This window comes from Onychostruthus taczanowskii, unplaced genomic scaffold, assembly GCF_017590055.1.
Source record: "Onychostruthus taczanowskii isolate IOZ18803 unplaced genomic scaffold, ASM1759005v1 scaffold97, whole genome shotgun sequence".
Lineage (NCBI taxonomy): Eukaryota > Metazoa > Chordata > Aves > Passeriformes > Passeridae > Onychostruthus > Onychostruthus taczanowskii.
In genome coordinates this window covers 2,492,618-2,502,862 of record NW_024507768.1, presented here as the reverse complement: position 1 = coordinate 2,502,862, position 10,245 = coordinate 2,492,618, and the positions used below count along the sequence as shown (strand labels likewise).

The 10,245-nt window shown below is 59.3% G+C and overlaps 2 protein-coding genes across 5 annotated transcripts; one reads left to right on the top strand and one right to left on the bottom strand.

Moving 5' to 3' along the window:
* Positions 1 to 1,945: 1,945 nt before the first annotated feature.
* BYSL (bystin like) lies at positions 1,946 to 5,755 on the bottom strand. The gene is made up of 7 exons (XM_041427015.1): positions 5,407 to 5,755; positions 5,168 to 5,324; positions 4,633 to 4,771; positions 4,388 to 4,521; positions 4,089 to 4,249; positions 3,830 to 3,932; positions 1,946 to 2,760 (listed from the first exon to the last, which is right to left on the bottom strand). Exons 1-7 carry the CDS (start codon positions 5,678 to 5,680, stop codon positions 2,412 to 2,414), a joined length of 1,317 nt encoding a protein of 438 aa, XP_041282949.1. The 5' UTR covers positions 5,681 to 5,755; the 3' UTR covers positions 1,946 to 2,411.
* On the top strand, positions 5,700 to 9,664 carry MED20 (mediator complex subunit 20). 4 transcript variants are annotated; one of them, XM_041427017.1, is made up of 4 exons: positions 5,700 to 5,826; positions 6,317 to 6,468; positions 7,175 to 7,428; positions 8,795 to 9,664. In XM_041427017.1, the coding sequence occupies exons 1-4, from the start codon at positions 5,813 to 5,815 to the stop codon at positions 9,392 to 9,394; spliced, it is 1,020 nt and encodes a 339-aa protein (XP_041282951.1). In that variant the 5' UTR covers positions 5,700 to 5,812; the 3' UTR covers positions 9,395 to 9,664. The 4 variants fall into 4 exon arrangements, with proteins under 4 accessions (XP_041282951.1, XP_041282953.1, XP_041282952.1 ...); XM_041427019.1 differs by having other exon boundaries at positions 8,847 to 9,202; XM_041427018.1 differs by lacking the exon at positions 5,700 to 5,826 and having other exon boundaries at positions 6,145 to 6,468; positions 8,847 to 9,202.
* Positions 9,665 to 10,245: the final 581 nt, after the last annotated feature.

The following is a 10,245-nucleotide window of genomic DNA, read 5'->3' as shown; positions in this document are numbered from 1 at the left end:
CGCTTCCAGCCCCGTGAGGGACAAAATTCACGGAGAGCCAGCCCTGCAGGACCCGAATCCTCGCCACCCCCAGCTCCTTCCTGCGGGGCCACGGGGCTCGTGGAGCAGCTGCTTGGTGGCCCCTGGGTCCCGACTGCTTCGTGCCACATTCCCACAGCTCCGGGGGGAGTCGTGCAGCTGCTTCTGCTTGGAGAGGACCCGTGGGACTCGTTTGTTTTTGCTGTTGGATGTGGGATTTTGGGGACGCGCTCCCCGTCCGTGCCTTGGGAGGAGTTCAGGGTCCCCTCGGCTGCTTAATTTATTGTTCACTGCTGGGAAAGGGGAGGGAGGAGAGCTGGCATTCCTCGGGGTGGGGCCTGGGTGCCGCTTTCCTCTCCTTCCCAAAAAAAGTGCCTTCCCCCCTCGCCCCTTCCCCGGCTCCCTGGGCAGTGGGAGACTCCCCTGGGAGGCTGCTGGGCCCTTTGGTAGCTTAGGCATCAGACTAGGATTTAAGGAAAACCTTTGAATGTGCTGCTATAGTCTGGGATGCATCTCCACTCTTCCAAGGCAGGGATTTCGGATCACGCTCAGGAGGGGGCTGCGTTCACCCACGTGGATCTGAGCTGCCTCCTGAGGGGGTGGAAAACTTTGCTGCGCACTCGAGTTGGAAAAGCAATTACTGCATTTTTGTATCGTTGTTGTTGATCCTGTTAGTTTTTTATAAAAATTGTTGTAAAACAGAAGGAAAAAAAAAGAAAAAAAAAGGAAAAAAAAAAATAATGCTGCTTTTCTATGAGAAAACCAGATGGAATTAACCAGGAGAAGGCAGAGTCCACAGGGAGGGGAGGCAGACGCTGCTGCTGCTGCTGCCTGGGGCCCTCTGGACATGTGGCTGTTGTCCTCCCGTGGGGGATGTGGAAAAGGAGGTAGAAATCTTCCTTTTGGATGCCACCAGCCCCACAAAAATCCGGCGGAAAAAGGTGGGGCTGCTGCTCCTCCCTGAGCCTGCCTGCTCCGGAAACCCACGGAGCCGCTGCCCCCTGCGAGCAGGAGGGCTGGGACAGAGCCTGCCTGTGCAAAAGGAAATGTGTTTGGTTGTTTTGGTTTTCTTTTTTTTTTTTACATATATATAAATATATATATATATAAAAGTGGATTTTTAATTTAAGAGTAAACTGGTTTGGTGTTCACTTGCACGAGTCCCGCTGCTGGGAGATCCAGAGAACCCTGTGATGTTGCAATAAAATATTTTAAACAAAAAAACAAAAAAAACCCAAAAAAACACCCAGCGGCTCGAGGGTTTCCCTGCGCCTTTCTTGGATCTCTCCCTGGTTCTGGGGATCCCTTGGGAGCTCCAGCCTTGCTTTTCCTAGGATGGAATGGGGAGAGGGCAGGCAGGACCCTGAGGGACACCGGGGGCAGCTCAGGGATGGTGGTGGAGCCAAAACCCTTCCTGCAGGTGAGGTGGCCCTGGAGCAGGGGCAGCAGGCTGGAGCGTGACGGGCACTGGAGCAGCTCAGGTGGTGGCAGGAGAGTGCCAGGCGCTCTGTGCCAGCCCAGGCTCCCTCCTGTGCTCATCAGCCTCTGGCTTCTTTAAGATAAAATCAGGAAGTCACAGAAAAGGCTGGGGGGTGTGGGGACCCAGCTCCTGCCACAGGAGGTGACAGCAGGGGCTCCTCTCCGTGGCCCAGAGCTGCAGGGCACAGACCTGGCAGTGGCAGAGGGTCCCAGGGAAGTGCAGCCTGCTGCAAAAGCCCCCCCGTGGGTTTTCCAGCAGAGGTGGCACTCGGGCACAGTGCCAGGAGCAGCCAGGCAGGTGGCATCATGGCCAGGTGAGGATGGTGGCCCTGTGGCTTCAGGAGTAAACCCCGAGAGGCTTTGTGTGGGAAATCCCTGGGCAAGGAGCTCCAGAAGCTGGTGGGGACAGGGACAGACTGGGAGCACGCAGGGCAGAGCCAGCCCTGACTCACTGACAGCTCTGGTTTTATTTCCAAGTACAGGAACAAGCCAAAGTGTCCCCGTGCTGGTGGCACCGGGCTCCTGGGTGGCAGTGACAGCAGCACAGGGCTCAGTCCAGCTCTGTGGGCACAGCCTGTCCCCAGTGACCTCTCTGAGCAGCAGGATCCAGGAGGGATGCTCTGATCCAGGATCCAGGAAAGATGCTCTAATCCAGGATCCAGGAGGGATGCTCTGATCCAGGATCCAGGAGAGATGCTCTGATCCAGGATCCAGGAAAGATGCTCTAATCCAGGATCCAGGAGGGATGCTCTGATCCAGGATTCAGGAGGGATGCTCTAATCCAGGATCCAGGAGGGATGCTCTGATCCAGATGAGATGCTCTGATCCAGGAGGGATGCTCTGATCCAGGAGGGATGCTCTGATCCAGCTCCCAGCAGCACCCAGCAGCACCCCAGGCTCCAGCCCTTCCCTGCTCACTCCATGGCCACCGGCTGCTCCCCTTCCACGTCCCTCGTCCCGGAGTTCATCAGCTCCCGGCGGATCTCGGGCGAGATCTGGGGGTGGCTGTGGAACTTGAGCAGCTCCAGCAGGGCCTCCTTCTGCTCCGAGGACAGGTCCTCCTTGTAGCGCTGCGCCAGGGCCAGCAGGCTCTGGTGCCACAGCACGGGCAGGAGCCGCTGCTCCGAGCGGAAGGCCAGGAAGTGGAAGACCAGGGCGTCGAGCACGCGGAAGGGCAGCGCGTACTTCTTGTCGATGAGCAGGCGCAGGAAGATGCTGTTGGCACCGCTGTACTGCATCTCGGCCAGCTTCAGCAGCGCCGCGCTGCGGGGACGGGGACAGCCAGGGTAAGGGACAGGGGACAGCCCAGGGTAAGGGACAGGGGACAGGACAGCCCAGGGTAAGGGACAGGGAGAGGTGAGGGACAGCCCAGGGTAAGGGACAGCTCAGGGGACGGGACAGGGGACAGGGACAGCCCAGGGTAAGGGACAGCTCAGGGGACGGGACAGGGGACAGGGACAGCCCAGGGTAAGGGACAGCTCAGGGGACGGGACAGGGGACAGGGACAGCCCAGGGTAAGGGACAGCTCAGGGGACGGGACAGGGGACAGGGACAGCCCAGGGTAAGGGACAGGGGACGGGGACAGCCCAGGGTAAGGGACAGGGAGAGGTCAGGGACAGCTCAGGGTAAGGGACAGGGGACAGGGACAGCTCAGGGTAAGGGACAGGGGACAGGGACGGCTCAGGGTAAGGGACAGGGGAGAGGTCAGGGGATAGGGGGGACAGGTCAAGGGACAGGGACATGGGGACATGGGAGAGGCCAGGGGACAGGGACAGCTCAGGGGACAAGGACATGGCAGAGGGAACAGGAACACAGGAGAGGTGAGGGGACAGGGACATGGGGATATGGGAGAGGTGAGGGGTCAGGGGATGGAATCATGGGGACCAAGGAGGGGCTTAGAGTCAAGGACAGAGTCACAGGGACACAGGAGGGGGTGAGGGGTCAGGGGACAGATGAGGGACCACAGGGGTCAGGGGGGACCAGGCAGAAGCCACAGGGACCAAGGAAGAGGCAGAGCCAAAGCCACGGGGATGGAGGATGGAGCTCAGGGACCACAAGGGCCAGGGGGACTGGAGCCATGGGGACTGAAGAATGGGCATGGAGGGACCAGGCTGGAGCCACAAGGAGCAGGGAGAGACCACAGAGGTCAGGGGGAACTGGACTGGACCCTGGAGCACCCAGGCACAAAGCTGAGCCTTGAATCTCAACCCCAGAGGGAGCTGAGTGACCCCTCACTGATCTGAAGGGATGGAGAGGCTGAGGGGTGGATCCAAGGCACTTCCCAGGGTCCCTGGAGGAGAAGCCCTTCCCCCCCAGCCCCTCAGGGCCTCACCTGGAGTGCAGGACGGGGATGGAGCACTTGGTGAGGATGCTGCCGATGATGATGGCCTCCCTGAGCGTGCAGGTGCCCGACTCACAGAGCGGGATGAGGATCCCTGGGAATGGGGGGAATGGGGACAGTCGGGCACCGACCACCTCCATCCACAGGCAGAACCCTGCGGTTCAGCCCCTTCCCCCTAGAAATCCCCATCCTTGCACCAGCCCCTCAGGTAGCCAGGCAAGCCCCAGAGGAGACCCTGCAGGACCCCTACCCTTGAACCAGGCTGCTGGCTTGAACAGAGCCTTCTTCAGAGCCATGTACAGGTGGAAGTTGAGCCGCTTGTACTCGGCGATGTCGTCCCGGATCCGCGGCAGCAGCACCAGGTTGTAGAACCTCTGGGCCATCCTCTCCTTCAGGTTGGAGGAAAATATCCTGGGATCAGCAAAGCATGAAAGGATGGATGAGGAAAGGAGGCCAAATAGGCAGGTTGGTGTTTTGTAAAACTGACTCTGGTTATGGGAAAAAACACCCCAAAAATCCCATGCCAGAGGATCCCTGAGGTGACCTTACCTGGTGGCCTGGTACATGGCAGCAGCTGTCCACGCCTCTGGCTCAGTGATGTAGAGGATCTGCTCCCAGTTGGACAAGGCAGGAATGATTTTGAACGCCTTGGGGAGCTTCCCACTCCTGTACTTGGACAGCACCTTCAATGACAGGGACACGGGCCAGGCCGTGACTGGGGGAAGTGACAGCAGGGACAAGAGCGCGTTGTCACCTCAGGGTGGTGGCTGCGGGTTTAGCTGCTCTGTCCTCACCTCCCTGACACCCCTGTAGACCTCCAGGACACGGGGGTCAAGCTGGGGCATGGGGCAGCCCGAGAGCTCCGACAGCGCCGTCTCCACCTCCGTCTGCTTCTCCGTGATCTTCTCCATGATGATATCGGCCAGCGTGCGCCTGGGCCGGCAGGGACAGCGTCACAGGGGGACACGGGAGGGCTGGCAGGGGACAGGGGCAGTGGGGGACACGGGAAGGCTGGCAGGGGACAGCGTCAGTGGGGGACACGGGAGGGCTGGCAGGGGACAGGGGCGAGCCAGGGGCTGACAAGGGAGGGGGACGAGCTGGGGTCTGTGCAGGGCCGACACGGGACCAGGGGGAGAATCGGGTCGCAGGGGGATGCCACGATGGGATCACATCGCATGGGATGGGGGTGAGCTGGGGGCTGAGACGGGACAGAGATTGAGTCGGGGGCTGAGACAGGACGAAGGGTGAATCGGGGGTCGCACGGGGCTGACACCGGACCGGGCAGAGCCGGGGCCGTGCAGGGAGGCGGCCCCTGCCCGCTGCACTCACCTCAGCGGCGGGTTCTTGTTCATGAACATCTCGATGGCTTTCTCGTCCTCGGGGTCCACCTCCACCTCCCCGCCGTAGTCCCCGCTCCGTCCCGCGGCCGCCGCCGCCTTCTCCAGCGAGGGCCATTCCTCATCATCCTCCGAGTCCGAGCCGGGACCTGCGGCGAGCGGCGCTGGCTCAGCCCGGGGCCGCGCACCCTCGGGGGTCCCGGGGTTTACCAGGGGTTACCGGGGGCTCACCGAGAACCGCGCTGCGCTGCCGGGGGGCCGCGGGCGCTCCGGGGCCGTGCTCGGCCTCCAGCTCCTCCTGCTGCCGCCGCGCCTGCTCCAGGATGCGCCGGGACAGCCGCGCGTCCACGAAGCCGCCGCCATCCCCGCCCGGCTCCTCCGCCCCGCCGGGGCCCCCGCGCTTCTCCCGCGCCCGCACCCGCGGGGCCGCGTCCTGCAGGATCTGCTCGGCCAAGGGCAGCGCCGGGGCCGGGCCGGAGCCCCGCGCCCGCCGGGCCTTGGGCATCGCGGCGGAACCGGGGGACAGCGGCTCCGGGCCGGGGAGCGACACGCGGGATCTGCCCCCGCCTTTTCCGGGGAGGATCCGCCTCTTCCCGGTGCCACCGGCTCCGCCCGTTCCGGTGGTGGCAGCGGCACCATGGGGGTCACTTGGTGGGTGAGGGGGGCTCCGGGACGGGCTCCGGGGTTGGGGGAGAGGCACCGGGATAGACTCCTGGAGTGGGGGACGGAACCGGGATAAACTCCTGGAATAGGGGGCGGCACCGGGAATAGGCTTCTGGAATGGGGGGCGGCACCGGGAATGGGCTCCTGGAATGGGGGGCGGCACCGGGAAGGGCTCCTGGAATGGGGGGCGGCACCGGGATAGATTCCTGGAGTGGGGGGCGGCACCGGGAAGGGCTCCTGGAATGGGGGGCGGCACCGGGATAGATTCCTGGAGTGGGGGGCGGCACCGGGAAGGGCTCCTGGAATGGGGGGCGGCACCGGGATAGATTCCTGGAATGGGGGGCGGCACCGGGAAGGGCTCCCGGCGCGGACAGCCCCGGGGCCACGGGAGGAATCTCCGGGTGCAGGATGCGGAGCAGTCCCGGGGGCGCGGCCGGCGGTGCCCCGGCGGGTCCGTGAGCCCCGGTCCGTGTCGCAGCGTGTCGCAGGTGCCGGTGGCCGAGGGCAAGAGCGTGCAGCAGACGGTGGAGCTGCTGGCGCGGCGGCTGGAGGCGCTGGGCGCGGACAAGCAGGGCACGTTCGGCGTGGACTGCGAGACCTATCACACCGCGGCCACCCTCGGCACGCAGGGTCAGCAGCGCCCGGGGCAGCCCTTCCTTCCCCAGGCTCCTCTTTCCCTTTTCCTTCCCGTCCTCTTCCTCGTTCTCTCCTTCTCCTTCCCCACCGTCCCTGGAGGCGCCTGGGTCTGGTGCTGGCTGATGGGGGTTAGGGGTTACAGTGGCAGTGCTGGCTGAGGGATGGATTGGCTGATCATGAAGCTTTCTTCCAACTTAGTTGATGATTCTGCAATTCCTTCTTCCCTTTCTCCTTTTCCTTTCCTCTCTTCCCCTCCTTTTTTCCCTTTCCTTTTCCCTTCTCCCTCCTTCCCTGGCTCCCCCCATCCCTTCCAGGCATTGATGTGATGTTCACCACTGAGCCCACACAGCTCTGGCTCTGCTGAGCCGTTGTTCCCGGCCAGACCCATTGGAATCTTCCAGAGCAGCTTTTTCCTGCTTTTTTGGCAGCTGGAACGTGGAGGAGAGGCTGAGCCCAGCTCCCTCCGGGCAGTGGGTGGGAGGTGGGTGCTCCGGGGCTTCTCCTTTCACCTCACCCCGAGCCGTGCTGATGTTTTATCCCTATAATTTTCCATAAGAAAACCCAAGCTCTTCCCTGAATGGATACCATAACAACCACGTGAAGATCCAGAATTAAAGCAAGGAGGACGAGAGGCAGCGAGAGGAGCTGCTTTAAGGCAGGAGTTCGGTTTTCCAGCCCGGCCCCCTCGCTGTCGTTCCAGGGCAGACAGGGAAGCTGATGTACGTCATGCACAACTCCGAGTATCCCCTGAGCTGCTTCGCCCTCTTCGAGAACGGGCCCTGCCTGGTGGCCGACGCCAACTTTGACACCCTCATGGTGAAGCTCAAGGGCTTCTTCCAGAACGCCAAGGCCAACAAGATCGAGAGCCGCGGCACCCGCTACCAGTACTGCGACTTTCTGGTGAAGCTGGGCACGGTCACCATGGGCCCCAGCGCCAGGGGCATTTCCGTGGAGGTGAGAGCCCTTTGGGAAGGGTGGGGAGTGCCTGGGTGGGCAGGGGGATCCTGTGGGAGAAGCTGGAGAAGGGAGGTTTAGGGGTGATCTAATGGAGGGTGTCTGAAGCGAGCCAACGGGGAAGATTCAGTGGTGGTTTAGTTATAAGGGCCTGGAGCTCCAGGAGAAATGGGAATGGCTTCACACTGCCAGAGGGCAGGGATAGGTGGGATATTGGGAAGAAATTCTTCCCTGGGAGGGTGGGAAGGCCCTGGAGTAGGTGTTCCAGAGCAGCTGTGGCTGCCCCCAGATCCCTGGAAGCGTCCAAGGCCAGGGGACTTGGAGCAGCCTGGGACAGTGGAAGGTGTCCCTGCCCTGGATGAGCTTTAAGGTCCCTTCCCCAAACCATTCCATGATCCCTGTCCTGTCTGTGTCTCAGTCATGTTGCTGGTGCAGCAAGGCTTGGACTGCAGGTTTGGATCTCCTCTCCCAAGGTGTAATCCAGGACTGTCCCTGCAGTGGGAATCCCTGCAGGAATTCCATCCAGATAAAAAGCTAATTAAATACCATCCCTGAGGTTAATCAGCATGGTGAAGGGGATAAAACAACCCCTCCAGTGCTAATTCTGTGCTGATTTGGGGCTTGCTGTCCTTCCCTTTGGAAAGAGCCTCTTGCATGTTCCCAGCATGTCCTGTCTTGTTTATATTTACCCATCCTTGTTAGGTGCTGAATATTTTGAGATGTTTCCATGAAAAGCCTTCCCTGTAGGGAGGCTCCAGGGCTGTGGGGATCTATACTCAGGTGGAATTCTGCCCTGCTGCCACCTCCAGGGGGCTTGGGCTGTGTTCCCAGGTGGAATACTGTCCTTACTGCCAGCTCCAGGGCTGTGGGGTGGTGTTCCCAGATGGAATTCTGCCCCTGCTGTCACCTCCAGGGGGTCTGGGATGTGTTCCCCGGTGGAAAACTGTCATTCCTGCCAGCTCCAAGCCTCTAGGGCTTTGTTCCCAAGTGGAATTCTGCTCCTATGAGCAGCTCCAAGCCTGTAGGGCTGTGTTCCCAGTTGGAATACTGCCCCTGCTGTCACCTCCAGGGCCCTGGGCTGTGTTCCCAGGCGGAATATTGTCATTCCTGCCAGCTCCGAGCCTGTGGGGATGTGTTCCCAAGTGGAATACTGTCCCTGTGCCTGCAGGGCTGTGTTCCCAGGTGGAATTCTACCCCTGTGCCTGCAGGGCTGTGTTCCCAGGTGGAATTCTACCCCTGTGCCTGCAGGGCTGTGTTCCCAGGTGGAATTCTGCCCCTATGAGCAGCTCCAAGCCTGCAGGGCTGTGTTCCCAGGTGGAATCCTGCCCCTGTGAGCAGCTCCAAGCCTGCAGGGCTGTGTTCCCAGGTGGAATCCCGCCCCTGTGAGCAGCTCCAAGCCTGCAGGGCTGTGTTCCCAGGTGGAATACTGCCCCTGTGTGATCGCCAACGACTGCTGGAACCTGCTGATGGAGTTCATGCAGAGCTTCATGGGCAGCCACGCGCCCGGCATCCCGTCGGTGTTCGGCTCCAAGCACGACGGCGCCTACAGCCCCGGGGACACCATGGTGCAGTACATGGAGCTCTTCAACAAGATCCGCAAGCAGCAGCAGGTGCCCGTGGCTGGCATCAGGTGAGGAGCGTCCCCCGCAGCTCCCCACCCTGCCTGCATCAGGAGAACATCCAGAATGTTCCACGGGAGTTGTTCCTGCTGGGGCTTTCCCGTCTCAAAGCCATGGAGATGTCGGAACTCTGCTCGTGTGCTGGGATCCCTGGGGATTCCTCCTGGGCTTTTGTTAATTCTGGGTGTCCTCCACGGTCTGGGATTCTTGGATCCGTTGGTTCTGTGGTTTTTTTGGACAGCGTTTCGTGCAGGGAAAAGAGAAATTCCAGAAGATTACAGCCGTCTCTTAAATTTCTATTTTTTTTTATACCCACGTTGGTGTTTTGTTGTATTTCATCCCAATAAAAGGCTGGATTTGGGGAGGAGGGGTTGTCCCAGCACAGTGAGGGTTGTGTTGTACATTTCCAGGCTTCCCTTGGATTTCCTTCAAGAGTTTTACGCCCCCAAAGCAAACATTTCCCTGTGAAAAAAATCCAGGAATCCTCTAATTTTCCTGTTCCTGGCACGTTCTTACCTTGCCTTCATCCTCTGTAGCTGATGGGAATGTCAAAATCTGCTGCCTCCCAGTGAAGGCTCTGAATAAATTAAAAAATAAAATAAATAAGCCTGGCAGGAGCATTGTCTGGCACTGAGAGAATTCCAGCTGCTTTATCCCATTGTTTTTAAGGTAGATAATAAATATCCTGTCCCTGCTCACCATTTGAGAAGTCCTGATGGCTTCAGATTCAGTGGAATAAGGAAGGATTTGGGCACTGAAAGCCAAAAATTCATTGTAAGACGTAATGATATCACTTGAATATATTTTTTCCTTCATATTTCTGGGAAGGCACCAGCATTAAAAAAAAAATATTGTTGGTTCCTTGCCCATAAGGGTCTGAACAGCAAAGAAAACAGAAATAATTTGTCTTAAACAGGTTTTTTAGATGAAGCAAAAAGGAAAAAAAAGCTGATTTGTGGCTCAGAATGGTTTTGTTGTTTTTTTTTAAATATGATGCTCTATTGTTTATACTTGTAAACCTAATTAACTGTTAAAGTGCTCAGAGCTTTCAGTTGTGAGGATTTAATAAATTTAATCAGCACAGGGCCCAGAAAGAGATGGTTCATGAGCCATAAGAAATGGCACAATGTCCCCTAGGTGTGGTAGAAATTCCAACATGCTGAATACACTGATTTTTTTGCAGCTCTTAGCCCCAAGT